This window comes from Nycticebus coucang, chromosome 2, assembly GCF_027406575.1.
Source record: "Nycticebus coucang isolate mNycCou1 chromosome 2, mNycCou1.pri, whole genome shotgun sequence".
Classification (NCBI taxonomy): domain Eukaryota; kingdom Metazoa; phylum Chordata; class Mammalia; order Primates; family Lorisidae; genus Nycticebus; species Nycticebus coucang.
The window spans coordinates 72,257,878-72,278,456 of record NC_069781.1 but is presented as its reverse complement, the minus strand read 5'-3'; the positions used below and the strand labels follow the sequence as shown (position 1 = coordinate 72,278,456).

General features: G+C 38.5%; 1 protein-coding gene across 5 annotated transcripts in view; it reads left to right on the top strand.

Moving 5' to 3' along the window:
- UHRF2 (ubiquitin like with PHD and ring finger domains 2) overlaps positions 1–20,579 on the top strand; it is a 96,613-nt gene that overhangs the window by 19,930 nt on the left and 56,104 nt on the right. For all 5 annotated transcript variants that reach the window (XR_008376304.1, XR_008376306.1, XM_053573273.1 and 2 more), the window contains exon 3: positions 15,407–15,666. Coding sequence is in view for 3 of the 5 variants with exons in the window: in XM_053573273.1 (XP_053429248.1) it covers positions 15,407–15,666 (260 nt within the window). In the remaining 2 variants the exon portion in view is untranslated. The remainder of the gene's footprint in view (positions 1–15,406; positions 15,667–20,579) is intronic.

Sequence of the window (20,579 nt, the reverse complement as noted above, 5' to 3'; positions counted from 1 at the left end):
ATCCAGTTCTCCCAACACCATTTATTGAATAGGGAGTCTTTCCCCCAAAGTATGTTCTTGTTTGGTTTATCAAAGTTTAGGTGGTTGTAAAATATTAGTTTCATTTCTTGGTTTTCCATTCGATTCCAAGTGTCTATGTCTCTGTTTTTGTGCCAGTACCATGCTGTCTTGAGCACTATGGCTTTGTAGTACAGACTAAAATCTGGTATGCTGATGCCACCAGCTTTATTTTTATTACTAAGAACTGCCTTAGCTATACGGGGTTTTTTCCGGTTCCATACAAAACGCAGAATCATTTTTTCCAAATCTTGAAAGTACGATGTTGGTATTTTGGTAGGAATGGCATTGAATAGGTAGATTGCTTTGGGAAGTATAGACATTTTAACAATGTTGATTCTTCCCATCCATGAGCATGGTATGTTCTTCCATTTGTTAAATATCCTCTGCTATTTCCTTTCTGAGGATTTCATAGTTTTCTTTATAGAGGTCCTTTACCTCCTTCGTTAGGCATATTCCTAGGTATTTCATTTTCTTTGAAACTATGGTGAAGGGAGTTGTGTCCTTAATTAGCTTCTCATCTTGACTGTTATTGGTGTATACAAAGGCTACTGACTTGTGGACATTGATTTTATATCCTGAAACATTACTGTATTTTTTGATGACTTCTAGGAGTCTTGTGCTGAGTATTTGGGGTTCTCTAAGTATAAGATGATGTCGTCAGCAAAGAGGGAGAGTTTGACCTCCTCTGCTCCCATTTGGATTCCCTTTATTTCCTTGTCTTGCCTGATGTACTGGCTAGAACTTCCAGCACTACGTTGAATAGTAAAGATGACAGAGGACAACCTTGTCTGGTTCCAGTTCTAAGAGGAAAAGCTTTGAGTTTTACTCCATTCAGTAAAATATTGGCTGTGGGTTTGTCATAGATAGCTTCTATCAGTTTTAGAAATGTGCCAGCTATGCCTATACTCTTCAGTGTTCTAATTAGAAAAGGATGCTGGATTTTATCAAATGCTTTTTCTGCATCTATTGAGAGGATCATGTGATCTTTATTTTTGCCTCTGTTAATATGGTGGATAACGTTTATGGACTTGCGTATGTTAAACCAGCCTTGCATCCCTGGGATGAAGCCTACTTGATCATGATGAATGACTTTTTTGATAAGCTGTAATCTATTGGCTAGGATTTTGTTGAGAAGTTTTGCATCTATATTCATGAGTGGTCTGAAATTCTCCTTTTTGTTTGGGTCTTTTCCTGGTTTTGGTATCAGGGTGATGTTTGCTTCATAGAATGTGTTGGGGAAGATTCCTTCTTCCTCAATTATTTGGAATAATTTCTGCAGTACAGGAATCAGCTCTTCCTTGAAGGTTTGATAGAATTCTGGAGTGAAGCCATCAGGACCAGGGTATTTCTTGCTTGGAAGATTTTTTATTGTTTCTTTGATCTCAGTGCTTGAAATTGTTCTGTTCAGGAGCTCTATTTCTTCCTGGCTGAGTCTAGGGAGAGGGTGTGATTCCAAATATTGATCCATTTCCTTCACATTGTCAAATTTCTGGGCATAGAGTTTCTGGTAGTATTCAGAGATGATCTCTTGTATATCTGTGGGATCAGTTGTTATTTCCCCTTTATCATTTCTGATTGAGGTTACTAGAGATTTTACTTTTCTATTCCTCGTTAGTCTGGCCAATGGTTTATCTTATTTTGTTAATTTTTTCAGAAAGCGAACTCCTTGTTTCATTTTCTGAATGATTCTTTTGTTTTCAATTACATTGATCTCTGATTAGATTTTGGATATTTCTTTTCTTCTACTGAGTTTAGGCTTAGATTGTTCTTCTTTTTCCAATTCCATAAGATCTCTTGTGAGATCGTTGATGCGCTCTCTTTCTGTTTTTCGAATGTAGGCAACTAAAGCGATGAATTTTCCTCTCAAAACTGCTTTTGCAGTATCCCACAGGTTTTAGCAGCTTGTGTCTTCATTGTTGTTATGCTCAAGGAAGTTAATGATTTCCTGTTTTATTTCTTCCTTCACCCATCTGTTATTCAACAGAAGATTGTTTAATTTCCATGCCTTTGGGTGGTGTCGAGCATTTTTGTTAGAGTTGAGTTCCACCTTTAGTGCCTTATGGTCTGAGAAGATACAAGGTAAAATTTCAATTCTTTTGATTCTGTTGCTATTTGTTTTGTGTCCCAGGATATGATCAATTTTGGAGAATGTTCCATGGGGTGATGAGAAGAATGTATATTCTTTATCTTTGGGGTGGAGTTTTCTATATGTGTCTGTCAAGCACAGTTGTTCTGGGGTCTCATTTAAATCTCTTATATCTTTGTTTAATTTCTGTTTAGAGGATCTGTCCAGCTCTGTAAGAGGAGTGTTAAAGTCCTCTGTCATTATGGTATTATCAGATATCATATTGCTCAGACTGAGTAAGGTCTGTTTCAAGAATCTGGGAGCATTTAAATTGGGTGCATAAATATTTAGAATTGAAATGTCTTCTTGTTGTAGTTTTCCCTTGACCAATATAAAGTGACCATCATTGTCTTTTTTGAGTTTAGTTGCTTTAAATCCACATGTATCTGAAAATAAGATTGCAACTCCTCTTCTGAATTCCATTTGCCTGAAAAATTGTCTTCCAACCCTTGAGTCGGAGCTTGAATTTGTCTTTTGAAGCCAGGTGTGTTTCTTGCAGACAGCAAATGGATGGCTTGTGTGTTTTAATCCAGTCAGCCAATCTATGTCTCTTCAGTGGGGAATTCAAGCCATTCACATTTATTGAGATAATTGATAAGTGTGGTAGTATTCTATTCGTCTTATTTTGTGAGAGTCCATTGCTTAGTTTTATCTTCTGCATCAGTGTGGAGGTTAGGTCCTGTCCTTTAATTTCTGAGTTCTTACTTTGGGCTGATCCATTGTGGTGGTCAGTGTGCAGAACAGGTTGAAGTATTTCCTGTAGAGCTGGTCTTGTTGTGGCGAATTTCCTCAATGTTTGTATATCCGTAAATGATTTGATTTCTCCATCAATTTTGAAGCTTAGCTTAGCAGGGTACAGAATTCTGGGCTGGAAATTGTTCTGTTTAAGTAGATTAAAGGTAGATGACCATTGTCGTCTTGCTTGGAAAGTTTCATTAGAGAAGCCTGCGGTCACTCTGATGGATTTGCCCCTGTAGGTCAACTGGCACTTACTCCTGGCTGCTTGCAGAATCTTTTCTTTTGTCTTGACTTTGGACAGGTTCATCACAATGTGTCTTGGAGAAGCTCGGTTAGAGTTGAGGCAACCTGGGGTCCGATATCCCTCTGAAAGCAGTGTGTCAGAATCTTTGGTGATATTTGGGAAATTTTCTTTTATAATATTCTCTAGTATGGCTTCCATTCCTCTGGGGCATTCTTCTTCCCCTTCTGGAATTCCTATAACTCGTATGTTGGAACGCTACATAAAGTTCCCTAATTCTGACAGTGAACTTCTGCTTTCTTTCTCTTCTTTTCTGCCTCTTTTACTATCTGAGTTATCTCAAGAACTTTGTCTTCTACCTCTGAAATTCTTTCTTCTGCATGGTCTAGCATGTTGCTGATACTTTCCATGGCATCTTTAAGTTCCCTAATTGACTGTTTCAGTTCCTTCAGCTCTGCTATATCCTTTTTATATTCTTCATGTCGTTCATCTCTTTTTTGATTCTGTTTTTGGATTTCCTTTTGGTTATTTTCCACTTTATTAGCAGTTTCCTTCATTGTTTCCATCATTTGTTTCATTGTTTTCAACATGTGTATTCTAAATTCCCTTTCTGTCATTCCTAACATTTCTTTATAGGTGGAATCATCTACAGTAGCTACCTCATGGTCCCTTGGCAGGGTTGTTCTGGACTGGTTCTTCATGTTGCCTGGAGTTTTCTGCGATTCTTCCTTATGAGTGATTTCTTTTATCTGTTTCATTGCCCTAATTTTCCTTTTACTTCCTCTTGCTCTTTAAGTTTTTGTGCCTGTGGACCAAGGGTTACAGGACCAGAAGGGTGAGAAGGTTGAAGAGCAAAAAAGAGATGAAAGAAAGGAGGACTGAGTGATAAGGAAAAAAAAGAAAAATAGAGAAAGGAGAGGGGGTGGATAAAAGGCATATTGACAAAAAAAAGAGAGGCACAGAAAGAGGGAGACAGAGCAATATAGTTGTACAGTAGGGTACTTTGACACAACCTTTAAAAAACCCCACCTTCTGGGGTTGCCCAGTTGGGTGGTACCCTTGAGGTCAGCAGCTCTTTGCTAACCTGATCAGACACAGTACCCCACCTCCACCAAGTAGAGAGGAAAGACAAAAATGCTATAAATCAAACCAAAACAAGCAAACAGAAAACTTTAATGGATACAATTGGGTGAAAAATCAAATAATAGCAGTAGAAACACTAGCAAAAATGAAGTCTAGTTATTGAAAAAGGCAGCATTGGGAAATGATAATTAAACTAGAAAAATTGAGAAAGAAAAAGGATCTGTATGGAAAATGTTGAAATTGAAAAACAAAACAACATCAACATCAAAATAAACAAAAAAAAACCCAAACAAACAAACAAACAAACACGACCAATAACAAAGCAGTATGTATATGTTGTTGAAGATTGTCTGGGCAACACGTGGTCTTCTGGGGTATGAGATGTTAATCACAGTTCTGATACGACTGGAGGCTGCTGATTTCTCAAACCCCAGCAGGTAGACACCCTAAATCTCTCTTCAGCCCACTTAAAAGGCACTTTGAACTTGTAAACTTGTTGAACAGAACCTTTCCCAGGAAAGTGCTTTTCACTGGAATCACTGCTGAAGTGGCTGTCCACTTACCCAGTGTGCCAAAACCGGTCTCACTCTGCCCCTGAGGGTTAGGGCTGCAAGGCGGCTCAAACCCCACCCTAAGGCTACTGTATCACTGGGTTGCGAGCTCCCACCTGATTCTAGCTCTGCGACCCTGAGGGCGGAGTTTGCCGGGGCAGATCGCTCACAATGGCTCCCTGTGACCCACAGCGAAACACTGTTAGCTCTGTCTGGCTCAGCGGGTCAGACTGGGGCCGTAGATAGCCGCCAAAGTCCTCCGCACTCCCACTCAGGCTCTCCCCAAGGCAGTTCAACTGAGTGCCAAGTTCAAAGACACCAAAACAGTTCACAGGTAAGGCCTTTCTGGTTTGCAGTCTCGCTGCTACTGAACTTACAGTTGTGGGCGGGTTTAGACGGATTGAACACACGCGACCACTTGCCGTTTTTCCACTGTTTTAGTCCTCCTCTTGGGTTCCAGAAGTCTCTCGCTTACTCCCTGTATCCTCACATTGGTGATGATAGGCAGATCCCACCAGCCAGAGATGCCTGGAGTCCTATCTCCCCAGACTCACGGTGCCCAGATGCAAGGAAGCTGTTATTGGGCCGCCATCTAGCTCCGCCTCCTCCTAATTTGCATTTCTTTAAATTTGTTGAAGTTAGATTTGTAGCCTAGGATGTGGTCGATTTTGGAGTATGTTCTGTGGGCTGATGTGAACAATGTGCATTCAATTTTCTTGGGATGAAATGTTCTGTAGATGTCTTTTAAGTCCAGATGTTGAATGGTTAAGTTTAAATCTAATATTTCTTTGCTTCTTTTTGGAGGATCTATCCAGCACTGCTAAAGGGATGTTAAAATCTCCAACTGCTATGGAACTTGAGGAAATCAAGTTGCTCATGTCTGTTAGAGTTTCTCTTATAAATTGAGGTGCATACTGGTTTGGTGCATAAATATTAAAAATTGTAATCTCATCATATTGAGTATTAAGTTTAACAAATATAAAGTGTCCATCCTTATCCTTCCTTATTTCGGTTGGTTTAAAGCCTATTGCATTTGCGAGTAGGATTGCAACACCTGCTTTTTTCTGCTTTCCATTTGCCTGGAGTATAGATGACCATCCCTTCACCTTGATTCTAAATTTGTCTTTTCATGTAAGATGCGATTCTTGTATGCAGCAGATATCTGGCTTGAGTTTTTGTATCCAGTCAGCCAGCCTGTGCCTCTTTAGAGGACAATTTAAACCACTCACATTAATTGAGAATATTGATAAGCCTTTCGAGAGTCCACTGTACATTTTTAATCCTTTTGCAACTGTGTAGTTTGGAGTTTGATCAAAATTTTCTGGCTGGGTTTACAATTGTGGTGGAGGATTATGCTGGTCTTTATGGAGGATAGGTCTGAGAATATCCTGGAGAGCTGGTTTAGTTATGGCAAATTTCTTCAACATGTCAATGTCATTGATGTATTTAATTTCTCTGTCAAATGAAACTCAGTTTATCTGGGTACAGGACCCTGGGTTGAAAGTTATTTTGACGTAGGAGATTCAAAGTCGATGACCATCCTCTTCTAGCTTGAAAGGTTTCAGCAGAGAGATCTGCAGTTATTCTAATATTCTTGCCCTTGTAGGTGATGGTTTTCTTTTGTCTGGCTGCTTTTAGAATTTTCTCCTTCACATTAACTTTAGTGAAATTGATTATGATGTGTCTGGGGAATGTCTTATTTGGGTTGAGTCATGCTGGAGTTCTGAAACTGTCTACTATCTGAATTTCAGAATCTCTTGGCATGTCTGGAAAGTTCTCCTTCATAATCTCATGGAGAAGAGACTCAGTGCCTTGTGAGGCCACTTTGTCGCTTTCGGGGATTCCCTATAAGACGAATATTGTTTTTTTTTTTTCGAATTATCCCAGAGCTTTCTGAGAGAGTGATCTATTGTTGCCCTCCCTTTCTCATCCTCTTTGAGAGTTTGGAAGTGTTCGAAAACTTTGTCTTCAGTGTCAGAAATCCTTTCTTCTGCTTGCTCCATTCTGTTACTGAGGGATACTACTGTGTTTCTCAGATCTTTGAGGGTTGCAACTTCTTGTCTCAATGTGTCAAAATCTTTGGTCATTTGGTCTTTGAATTCATTGAATTCTTGAGATATCTTTTGGGTTACTGCTTGGAATTCTAATTTGATCTTATTTGCTATCCAGATTATGAATTCGATTTCTGACATCTCAGCTATTTGTTTGTGTATGGGATCTTGTGCTGTCTCTGCCCCATCGATCCTTGGGGGAGTTGATCTACTCTGATTATTCATATTGCAGAGTTTTTCTGTTGATTTCTCCTCATGATTGTTTTTCACTGTTGTCTCTGGCTGTACTCAGAGTTGGTAGGTGTTTCTCCAAGATGAGACCCCAGCGAGATCACTCTATTGTTGCTGGATCTTTGTAGGGAGTGTCCCTGTGTAGTTCCTCTGGGACTGCCTGAGCAAGAGAGTTCTGGTTGTGGAAGCAGCTCTGGAGTGTGACACACCCGGATTCAGCAACAGGGCAGGAGATGGTGTGCACGGTTCTGGGAGTGCCTGGCGCCCAGTGACTTTAGCACAGAGAGCCCAAGGCTCCAGCAGTCTCTGGCCAGGAGAAGGGCTCTGCGCAGAGGCAGGGATGGCTCTGGGGGGCACGCCGCTACCAGAGTCCCTGGGCAGATGAGCGGGCTGGTGTGGAGGTTGGGAGGGTACAGGAGGGAGGACGCAGTGTTGCACGGCTCCAGCAGAAACTGGGAATGCCGGCGGGCGCGGGTCGTAGATGGGGGTCATGGCGCAGGTCTTATGGAGTTCCAGGCAGCGCCAGGCCCAGGAGTTTGAGCTTGCTGTGAGCTGTGATGCCATGGCACTCTACCCAGGGCAACAGCCCAAGGCTCCAGTGTGCCAAAACCTGTCTCATTCTGCCCCTGAGGGTTAAGGCTGTAAGGCAGCTCAGTTCCCGCCTTTAGGCTGCTGAGTCACTAGGTTACTAGCTCCCGCCTGATCCTTCCACTTCGACTCTGAGGGCGGAGCTGGCCTGGGTAGTTCTCTCACAATGGCTTCGTGCTGCCCACAGCCGAACACTATTAGCTCTGTCATTGGCTCAGTCTGGGGCCCTAGACAATGCCCAGAGTTCTCCGCACTCCTGCTCAAGTTCTCTCCAGAGGCTGTTTAACTGAGTGCCAATTCCAAAAACACTGATACAGTTCACAGGTAAGGCCTTTGTAGTCTCACTGCTGCTTGTACTTATGGCTGCCGGTGGGATTAGGTAGGTCGGACACACGCAACCATTTGCCAGTTTTCCACTGTTTTTGTCCTGGGATTCAGGAGTCAGAAGTCCCTTGCTGACTCCCTGTATCCTGAAAGGGATGATTATAGGCAGATCCCACCAGCCAGAGATGCCTGGAGTCTTATCTCCGCAGACTCACCTTCCCTGTTGCAGGGAGGCTGTTACTCGGCCACCATCTTGGATTGTCTGGTGGTGTTGTATTTTTAATGATTCCTCACCTCCCAATCTTGTTTTTTTAATGTAAGATACTTGGAGATGGAGATTTTTCTCTAAATGTAGCTATATCTTTGATACGAATAAATGCAGTTCTTAAGTATAAGTTCTTGCTTTTTTGCCCAGGCTGGAGTGCAGTGGCATGGTTTGATGGTTACTTTTTAAAAACATTTTTCCCCATGACCTTTTAGCTCAAACTCCACCGCCATATAGTTTTTAAATTTGTATATGTTATGATTTGACGTCTTTTTGGGGCTTTTTGGCAGAGGAGAGAGAAATTACCCTTCCCAGGGCTAGTTCCTAGAGATAGTAAATAAGTTATTAGTGAGACTGGGTCTATACCCTGGGTCTATATCCTGAGTCTATACCCTTGACCACATCCTTTAACTCTCACAAATTAAGCCACTATTCTTCTGCTCTAATCTCTTGTAGTAAGGTACCAGACAATCAGCCCTGTAGCCCACTGGCTTTATTCGAAGTAGCCAATTTTCATGTCCCTTGCTGTTCCTTCCCCATGGAAAACACAGGCTCAGGGCCTGTCTTTCCCTATTTCCTTCTGACTCCTGACCAAACCAGATGCTTTTCTATGTGTTCCTTTCTGTTTGGGAAAAGTAATTCTGGCTCTGTGCCTGTTGCTCAAGCGGCTAGGGCGCCAACCACTTACAGTGGAGCTGGCGAGTTCGAATCCAGCCTGGGCCTGCCAAATAACAATGAGAACAAGAATCAAAAAATAGCTTGGTGTTGTGGTGGGTGGCTGTAGTCCCAGTTACTTGGGAGGCTAAGGCAAGAGACTTGCCTAAGCCCAAGAGTTGGAGGTTGCTGTGAGCTGTGACGCCACAGTACTCTACCCAGGGCAACAGCTTGAGACCCTGTCTCAAAAAAAATAAATACATAAATAAATAAAAGTAATTCAACATTGAATGGCTTTAGCCTCTCCATATTGTCACTCAGTTACCAAAATAAGTTATGTCACATGCACAATTGAGACATTCCCACACACAAATTATTTTCTTATTTTGTCATCTGCTCTTCTGCTGTTCTCTGGCTAGTTACATCAGTTCTCACTTTCCATTAGTTTACTTCAAAAGTTATGTTGGTGGTATTGTCTGCTTTTTTGTTAATCATAGGTTGTAGTAGGTATTTTCTTCTGAACTGCCTTCAGCATTTAGACTTTACAAAAGAGCTGTAACCTCTTGCTTGCAGTTTGGCCCATTCAAGTTTTGCCTAACTTTGCATGTCTATTATATGCAAAATCTTTTTAATTTAAGAGCATTTTCCCCAAATTCAGTTCATAATGCCTATTGTGAATGGTTCACTATAGGACTGCAAACTATTCTTGTTTTCAATTGTAAATTTAGGTTTACTCAAAGAATGCCCTATCTTTATGAACTAGTAAGTTCTATGTGTGATGTTTAAGCAACATCAGTATTTTTTATTTTTTTATTAAATCGTAGCTGTGTACATTAATGCGATCATGGGGCACCATACACTGGTTTTATAGACCGTTTGACATATGTTCATCGCACTGGTTAACATAGCCTTCCTGGCATTTTCTTAGTTATTGTGTTAAGACATTTATATTCTACATTTACTAAGTCTCACATGTACCCTTGTAAGATGCACCGTAGGTGTAATCCCACCCATCACCCTCCCTCTGCCCATCTTCCCCCCTCCCTCCCTTCTCTCTCCCCCTTCCTCATATTCTTAGGTTATAACTGGGTTATAGCTTTCATGTGAAGGCCATAAATTAGTTTCATAGTAGGGCTGAGTACATTAGATACTTTTTCTTCCATTCTTGAGATACTCTGCTAAGAAGAATATGTTCCAGCTCCATCCATGTAAACATGAAAGAGGTAAAATCTCCATCCTTCTTTAAGGCTGCATAATATTCCACGGTGTACATATACCACAATTTATTAATCCATTCATGGATCGATGGGCACTTGGGCTTTTCTACGACTTAGTAATTATGAATTGGTCTACAATAAACATTCTGGTACAAATATCTTTGTTATAATGTGATTTTTGCTCTTCTGGGTATAAACCTAGTAAAGGAATTATAGGATTGAATGGCAGATCTATTTTTAGATCTCTAAGTGTTCTCCAAACAGCTTTCCAAAAGGAATGTATTAATTTGCATTCCCACCAGCAGTGTAAAAGTGTTCCCTTTTCTCCACATCCACGCCAACATCTCTGGTTTTGAGATTTTGTGATATGGGCTAATCTTACTGGAGTTAGATGATATCTCAAAGTAGTTTTGATTTGCATTTCTCTGATGATTAAAGATGATGAGCATTTTTTCATATATCTGAAGGCTGTGCGCCTGTCTTCTTCAGAGAAGTTTGTCTTCAAATCCCTTGCCCAGCCTGCAATGGGATCCCTTGTTCTATGCTTGCTAATGCGTTTGAGTTCTGTGTGGATTCTGGTTATTAAACCTTTGTCAGAGACATAACCTGCAAATATCTTCTCCCATTCTGAGGGCTGTTTGCTTGCTTTACTTACTGTGTTCTTGGCTGTGCAGAAGCTTTTTAGTTTGATTAGGTCCCAGTAGTGTATTTTTGAAGCTGCTTCCATTGCCCGGGGGGTCCTCCTCATAAAATACTCACCCAGACCGATTTCTTCAAGGGTTTTCCCTGCACTCTCTTCTAGTATTTTATTTTATTTTTTCTGTAGAGAGAGTCTCACTGTACCGCCCTCGGGTAGAGTGCCGTGGTGTGACACGGCTCACAGCAACCTCTAACTCTTGGGTTTACGCAATTCTCTTGCCTCAGCCTCCCGAGCAGCTGGGACTACAGGCGCCCGCCACAACACCCGGCTATTTTTTTTGTTGCAGTTTGGCCATGGCCGGGTTTGAACCCGCCACCCTCGGCATATGGGGCTGGCACCCTACTCACTGAGCCTCAGGCGCCGCCCCTGTTCTAGTATTTTTATAGTTTCATGTCATAAGTTTAAATCTTTAGTACAGTGAGAGTCTATCTTAGTTAATGGTGAAAGGTGTGGGTCCAGTTTCAATCTTCTACAGGTCACCAGCCAGTTCACCCAGCACCATGTGTTAAATAGGGAATCTTTTCCCCACTGAATGTTTTTAATTGGCTTGTCAAAGATCAAATAATGGTAAGTAGCTGGATTCATCTCTTGGTTCTCTATTTTGTTCCAGACATCTACTTCTGTTTTTGTGCCAGTACCATGCTGTTTTGATCACTATCTATTTATCGTGTAGTCTGAGGTCTGGTAGCATGATTCCTCCTGCTTTGTTTTTATTTCTGAGTATTGTCTTGGCTATTCGTGATTTTTTCTGATTCCATATAAAATGAAGTATTATTTTTTCAAAATCTTTAAAATATGAAAGTGGAGCTTTAATAGGGATTGCATTAAAATTTTATATTGTTTTGCATAGTATGGACATTTTAACAATGTTGATTCTTCCCAGCCATGACCATGGTATGTTTTTCCATTTGTTAACGTTTTCAGCTATTTCTTTTCTTAGAGTTTGATAGTTCTCTTTATAGAGATCTTTCACATCCTTTGTTAGATAAACTCCCAAATATTTCATCATCTTTGGCACTACTGTGAATGGAATAGAGTCCTTAACTGTTTTTTCAGCTTGACTATTGTTGGTATATATAAAGGCTACCAATTTATGAATGTTGATTTTTGTAACCTGAGATGCTGCTGTATTCCTTGATCACGTCTAAGAGTTTTGTAGTAGTATCCCTGGTGTTTTCCAGATATACAATCATATCATCTGTGAAGAGCAAAAGTTTGATCTCTTCTGACTCTATATGTATACCCTTGATTGCCTTTTCTTCCCTAATTGTGGCGGCTAAAACTTCCATTACAATGTTAAAGAGCAGTGGAGACAATAGGCAGCCTTGTCTGCTTCCTGATCTGAGTGGAAATGATTTCACTTTAACTCCAATTCAATACGATATTGGCTGTGGGTTTGCCATATATGGCCTCTATCACTTTAAGAAATGTCCCTTCCGTACCAATTTTTTTTTCTTTTTTTTTTTTTTTGGTAGAGACAGAGTCTCACTATACTGCCTTTGGGTAGAGTGCCGTGGCATCACACAGCTCACAGCAACCTCTAACTCTTGGGCTTACGTGATTCTCTTGCCTCAGCCTCCCAAGCAGCTGGGACTACAGGCGTCCACCACAACGCCCAGCTATTTTTTTGTTGCAGTTTGGCCGGGGCTGGGTTTGAACCCGCCACCCTCAGCATATGGGACCCGCGCCCTACTCACTGAGCCACAGGCACCGCCCTTATACCAATTTTCTTAAGTGTTCTGATCATGAAGGGATGCCGGATATTATCAAAAGCTTTTTCTGCATCAATTGAGAATCATATGGTCTTTGTTTTTTAATTTGTTTATGTGCTGAATTATACTTATAGATTTATGTATATTGAACCAGCCTTGAGACCCTGGGATAAAACCGACTTGGTCATGATGTATAATTTGTTTGATGTGTTGCTGGATTCTGTTTGTTAGGATCTTGATTAACATTTTTGCTTCTGTATTGATTAGTGATATTGGTCTATAATTTTCTTTTCTTATTGGGTCTTTTCCTGCTTTGGGATCAGGATGATGTTTAGTTCATAGAACGTGTTGGGTAGTCTTCCTTCTTTTTCTATATTTTGCAACAGGTTGAGTAATAGGTACTAGTTCCTCTTTAAATGTTTGGTAGAATTCTGACGTGAAGCCATCTGGTCCCGGGCTTTTCTTTTTAGGGAGATTTCGTATGATTGATGCTATTTCAGAACTTCATATTGGCGTGTTCAACATTTCCACTTAATTCTGGCTAATTATTGGAAGGTGACGTGCTTCCAAGTATTGGTCAATTTAGTTCAGATTTTCATTTTTCTGAGAATAAAGTTTCTTGTAATATTCATTAAGGATTTTTTGAATTTCTGAGGAGTCTGTTGTTATTTTGTCTTTGTTGTTTCTGATTGAGATTAGAGATTTTACTCTTTTCTTCCCTGGTTAGGTTAGCCAAAGTTTTATCTATTTTATAGACCTTTTCAAAAAACCAACTTTTTGAGTTATTGATCTGTTGTATAATTCTTTTGTTTTCAATTTCATTTAATTCTGCTGTAATTTTGGTTATTAACATCAGTATTTTTAAGTCAACCTAAGTTTCTCCCAACTCTAATTTTGTCATATTGAGGTTAGCTGGATATTAGATCTGCCTGCTAGTTTCTTATATTTGATAGGCAGTCTATATTTCATTTGTACCTCTTACTGTTTCACAGTAAGGCTTATATTGCTTAATATATTTTCAGTTATCATTTTCGTATCAACTATATGATGTATTCTTTTCTACAATAATATTTATGCAGTACTGTATGAAACCTCCTACATTTTCACTTGCTGTGAAGGAGTAATAACTTCAGTTTATCTTTCGAAGTGTGATGGAGCTTAACATTGATTTTTGTTTTAGCTGTGTTGCCTACAAGAGACTAAATGTCTTTAAATTTGTTAGTAACAATTATGTAAGACATGAGTCTGTGTCCATTTAATACAGAAATTAATTTGTGCAATGTATAACATTCTATCTGATTCCTTTGTCATATCTAGCCTGGTTAGCCTTTGTTTTTCCTTTTCTCCTAAATTCTTCATTTTTATGTTTTATTTATATCTTTCAAGCTATTTCATTCTACCATTTTCATTAAATATATTGCCTTCAGTTACATGTTATAAATCTTCTGGTTGGAATAGTTACTACTTTCTGTTTTGTATGTATGCTCTCTGCCTTCTATTATCAGTTGGGTGGTTTGAAACCTTATATTTTCAATACCATATATCTAAGTTCGCTTATCTTTAAAGTTCTTATTTACTTGTCATCTATATCAAGGTACGTGATATAATGGCAAGAACATAAGCTTCAAGATCAAGATGTTTTCAAATCCTGGCTTTACATTTCACCTAGAGCAAGTTAATTTCTCAGTATTTGTTTTCTTATCTTATAAAATAGGAATTATTAATCTTGTTAGGGTTCAGTAGACTCATGTAAAGAAATTTGCCTAATATCTGGCACATGGGTATTTGACTTAGTATATTCTTTTCCCACAACTATACCATCTGTTAGAATTATATTCAACATCTTAAGTGGTCTTTTATTAAGACCCCCTCCGGAAGAGCTAGCTTGATGAAATGATCTTGTGTTGATAACATTTTTTCCTTTTTTAGGGATTTTTTTTGGTGTGGGTGTGGGTGGGTGGGTGGGTGTGTGTGTGTGTGTGGTGTGTGTGTGTGTGGTTTTTGGCCGGGGCTGGGTTTGAACCCGCCACCTCCAGCATATGGGACCGGTGCCCTACTCCTTGAGCCACAGGCGCCGCCCCTTTTTTAAGGATTTGTAAAAGTTGAAAAGATTTTTTCTTGGTTATTATCCTGAAAGTGACTTGACCTTTTAGACAGTGTCTTTAGATTTTTTAGGAGAGGATTTTTACCTGCTTCTATTTCTTAACTCTTAATTTAATTCTATGGTATAACTTGTTTTTAAATTGTTTTCCTTTTTCAGATTGCATGGTTTAGTTCTAGATAAGGCACTAGACTTGACTACATTCATTTTTATTTTAACAGCCTTATTTTTATATTTTCTTCTTTAGGTGGGTAAATATGTTTGGTTAGCGAGTTACTAAGTAGTGATGGAACTTAATCCATTTTGTATAATGGATTCACTAAACTCTTTTGTTCAAAATTCTCTCATTTTCAAGGTTTATTTTGTTTAATACATTGCTTAACTATGTAAGTTATCTTTAGGGTTATGAAGAAATTAATGGAATAGATTAATAACTCATAATTTAAATTCCTGGCTTTTCATTAACAACATTCTTAATAACTTGTGAAAATGACCTGTAGATGTGTAAGAATATTTTCAAAAGTCTAGCATAGACATGGGTAAGCAGTAGTTAAAAAAGTTACTTCATTGAAGGAAATAGGGAAGAAAGTTAATTTTCATACTAACAAATGACAGATTTAAGATAGAACAATCCAGAAAGAATATGTTTGATTTAATTTCTTTAAACATGAGTACCTACAAATATTATTTACCATAGTAACTCTCAAAGTTTTTGAAGCAATAGCTAAAATTAAGCTTCATTAACTAATTTTAAACTTTTTTTAGGTAAATGAATTGGTGGATGCCAGAGATGTCGGCCTTGGTGCTTGGTTTGAAGCACATATACATAGTGTTACTAAAGCTTCTGATGAACAATCACGTGGGAAAACTCCACTGAAGAATGGCAGTTCTTATAAAAGGACTAATGGAAATGTAAATCATAATTCCAAAGAGAACACAAATAAATTGGACAATGTACCCTCTACATCTAATTCAGACTCTGTTGCTGCTGCTGAAGACATTATTTATCGTATCGAATATGATGAGTAAGTGCTCATGCTGTTGAGGACTTCATGTTTTTGTTTATAGAAGCAAAGCCTTCTATTTCAAAATTACCTTAGTCTTTCTGAAGAAATCATTGAATGGTCATGTTTAATCTATTACTTTTGGTTGGTTATAATCTAATGAGTAAGGGCCCTTTAAATCTCATTTATCTCTTGCTCTTAAATGATTTGTTTTGCAGTATTCTAATACTTGGCTTAATGTAAGATGTACTGGCTTGTCTCATAAAGTTAGTGATATGTATTTTAACAGTATTTTAGAATGTATTATAAAACATAGCATATAACCTTTAAATAGCTTTTTATTGAGATAATTCTTATACAGTTTACTTCTCTAAAGGGTGTAAGTCAATGTTTTTGACATAGTGATAGGATTGTGCATTACCATGACTAATTTTAGAATAATTTTTATCCTCCCAAAAGAAATTTCTCATACCCATTAGCTGTCACTCCCCAATCTCTATTCCCCAACGAAATATGTTTTAAAATGTTAGATGGAAATGATGTTAAGAACTTGTCTTGAGGGCTTCTAACACTGAATTATTTTCTTTACCCACTTAAAAAAATTCTAGTACAGAAGTTATTATTGGGACCAATTTAGAATTTTTTAAGCACACTAAATGAACTTAAGTCACCACACAAGTGATAACCTTGATACTTATGGAAAATTATGGTACTGGATTCTTATCAAATATAAGAATTCGAAATGCTAGAATGGTTGTGACTTTTTCCTATCACAATATAATATAAAAAGACTTTGGTATTAATTTAGGTTTCCAGGATAAAGATACCTAAAAAGAAGACAAAAATACATTCCTTTAATCTTTGCTTTTCTGATACTGCTTGTGGTTGTGAGTAACCTGCCAACACTGCTTACTTCATATGAGCCATCAAACTGCTTTTTATCTTAGTGGATGGTAATAGAACCAATAAGAGTATTTAGTAGATCTAGGATTAGCCAGGACTGGCAATATTGGTGAATTGAGGCTAGTGTAGAAATGGGTTGGAGTTGGTATATTAATAATAAGCAGTCTCGGCTGACACCTGTGGCTCAAGCAGCTAGGGCGCCAGCCACATATACCTGAGGTGGCGGGTTCAAGTCCAGCCCGGCCTGTCAAACAACAATGATGGCTGCAACCAAAAAATGGCCAGGTATTGTGGTGGGCACCTGTGGTCCCAGCTACTTGGGAGGCAGAGGCAGGAGAATTGCTTGAGATCAGGAGTTGGAGGTTGCTGTGAGCTGTGATGCTCTGTCTCAAAAAAATAAATAAATAAAATAAAATAGATTAAAAATAATAATAAGCAGTCTCTGGATTTAGAAATGCTGTGGCAAGAAGGCAAGTTTATATAGTAGTCCTATAGTAGTGTAGGACTTCAGCTATCTGTATTATCTGCCATCAACAACTAGTATTTTAAGTTCTTGAGTTTTAGCTGAGGACAGTGGCTCATTCCTGTAATCCCAGCACTTTGGAGGCCAAGAGTTCAAGACCAGCTTTGGCAACATGACAAGACCCCATCTCTGCGAAAATAAAAATAAATTAGCTAGGAGTGGTGGTATAGCCCCTGTACTCCCAGCAGCTCAGGATGCTGAGGCAGGAGAATCCCTTGAGCTCAGGAGTTTGAGGCTACAGTGAGCTATGATTGTGCCACTGCTCTTAAGCCTAGGAGACAATGTCTCAAAAAAAAAGTTCTTGAGTTTTATCTCTTAGAGATAGGGAAATAACTAGGAAAACTGCTACCAATTTTCTGATTCTGGCTAATAGAAGAGTTATTATGTGGCAGAAAATATCACGCAGAATGTCACAACGTAGAAATAGTTTAAGAAGCTTTAAATACTAAGTGAACTAAGGGTTTTTAAATTTTGCAGCATAGGGAGCTTTTTAAAGTTGATTATAAAATAAGACTATTGGGCTTTCGGGCCACAAGATCTTCTGGATCTTTGAGTGTGGACTTTTGACTGAATCCAAATTAAAAGGATTGCTTTATTAAAAAGATTTATTCTGTGACATTTGGATTCAATTGAGAGGCTGTCCTTGGATCTGGAGGGCCACACATGGCAATGAGGCTGGATGTTCCCCACCTCTGCTTGACTTTGGTGTAATGGTAGAGCACAAAACACAGTACCTTTCCATTTATTTGACTGTTTTTTTTTAATGAAGGAAAAATTCATCTTGATTAGAATGAAAGTTAAAAGGAATCTACATCCAACATGCATGAAAGGACTAAAATTATCTACCTTAAATAATTTTATGTGATGGAATGAAATGTTTCAGTTTCTGGTAACTTGAAGATATGATAGCTAAAATTTCTTTGTGGAATAAAAGATAACCTTAGTGGTAGATGAATGTAATTCATCTCTTTAAAAAGAGAAAAGAACTATATAAAAAGTAGTGTAAAATATATAGAACAAATGAGCTCCCAAAATAAAAGTTCCAGATAATAAAGGTTGGTGTGAGCATTTGGAAGGAGTCATTATGATCCCATATGGATGTGATACAAAGTTAGTTTCATTTTTTAATCATTAGAAAAATGAATTTTAAAATGAAGTACATGTTAATTTCAATAACTCATCAAATAGGTTTTTTCATTGAAGAGATAGCTAGTGGAGTATATAGCCTAGCAGTAGTAATAAACAGATTCTTTTATTGTAAGCTCCAAGTGAGTCAATAGAATGTGATTCTCAAATAGTTATACTATAAACCTATTTTATTAGAAGTAAGACAATTAGAATAAGCCAGATGAAGCTACTATTGTAGTAGTAGACTAGCTCTTTCTTGCCTGAAATATTGTACTCTAGCTCCCATGTTTTAAAAACAGTATCAATGGGGTGGTGCCTATGGCTCAGTCGGTAAGGCACCAGCCCCATATACCGAGGGTGGCGGGTTCAAACCCGGCCAAATTGCAACCAATAAATAGCCAGGCGTTGTGGCAGGCGCCTGTAGTCCCAGCTACTCTGGAGGCTGAGGCAAGAGAATCGCTTAAGCCCAGGAGTTGGAGGTTGCTGTGAGCTGTGTGATGCCACAGCACTCTACTGAGGGCCATAAAGTGAGACTCTGTCTCTACAAAAAAAAAAAAAAGTATCAACGGGACCTGGTGTATGTTCAAAGTAGAATTCAAAATATAAAATGTAAAACCACGATGAATATTAGCTGAAAGAAATAAATACTTTACTGGAAAGACTTAGGTCATGATTTCTCATTTTAGAAATTTTTTCTAGAAGGAAATTCTCTACAACACAGAAAGCAAGTTTCAGAATAACCTAAACTTCCTTCCAGTCAAATCTAAAAATAGAGATTGGTTTGCTTTGAAATAGCCAATAAAGAAGTATTGGCCTTCTTTAGCCGTAGGCAAGGAGACTCACTAGAGATGATAATATTGCAAAGAGAATTTATAAAGTTAGTGATTATATTAGATGACCTCTAACTTCAGTAAATTTTTATTTCTAAGACAGTATTTCTCTAAGTTACTCTTTTGTACTTAACTACATAGACTTGAAGTACTTACGGGATGCCATCTCATTCGATTTATGATCTGATTTAACACCATTTTTCTCTAAATAAACTAACTTTTCATTCTTCCTACTAGAGTAATTTGCTTATTTGGCAAACCTGCACATAATCATAGCATCAAACCCTTGAGTACCACCGTGTAATTTGAGCATGCTGACATTTAGCAAAGGCAGGGAAGTATTATACATGGGATCAAGGAACCTACCTCTGGAGTTCTGTCACTTTAGAATGAAGCTGTTTAAAAGCTGTTTTTATAGTAAACTACAGATCTGGTAAATTATCAGACCAAATGAAATTCTTAGTCTTTGAAATGAATTTGATTAAAACAGAGTTCCTTTCTGAATCAGACCAAGATAGGTATTCACTTGCATCTTCAATCCCCACTCCAGTCAGCAGAGTTAAAAATAATTTTCAGTCTGCCAGGAATGATAGAAGTTACAGATTCCTGATTTTCACGAGGTAGAAGAGTTTCAACCCCCCCCCTCTCCGGCCCCCCCAAAACACCTTAAAATGTAGTGGGCATCATTGTATAATATAAATAATTGTTTCCTAATCCATCTCCTTTTTTTCCCCATGAAAGTTACAGATACAAACGCTGTAAAATCACGAATAGTAAGAGATTTGAGGTGTTCTAAAATTTGAGTTTTACTAATTTTGTGAATGTCCCTTTTCTACAGATTCTTTAGGAAACATAGGCTGAATTACTGAAAGTTCCTTGTGAATATCCCATGGTTAATCTTAAGGCTTAGGTTTGGCTGTCAACTCTGTGGTTCACATCTTGCCCCAGATAATGTAAAGCAAAGGTTACCATAAAGGTGCTTGGTACAAAGTGGATGTGTGTAGCGTTTTTTCCCTGAATGCTATTCTGTTATACTCATCTGTCATCATGCATGTTTTATTAGGATGCAACCAACCTAATTAGTATTTAGGGAGAAACTTGACAGTAGAATTATTATAGTTAGGCTCTAGGGATTTACATTCCAAGGAATTCTTGAATCATTTTTAAATATACCCATTTAGTGGGCCTACCCAACTTGGCTGCCAGGAGAGCTACTTCTTGCCCCCCCCCCCCCTTCATCTCCCATGCTCTCATTACTGGGGAAAGACTATAACTGAAAAACTCCATTTTTAGTATTTTGGACAGAAAACAGAGGATTTAAAAGTAAGCAAGTGTTGAGATAATAGAGGCAATTATAAATTAAGTGGTCAACTGAAGAAAAACATCAAATTTTTAATTCATGTCTATAAGCTTATACTGTTCACCTTTATAGCTCCCTAAATGATGCTTATTCCCTTCAAGTATCTTCTTTATAGTTAAGATAGTAAAAGTTAAAATTTGTACTTTTTTTTTTTTTTTTTTGAGACAGAGCCTCAAGCTGTTGCCCTGGG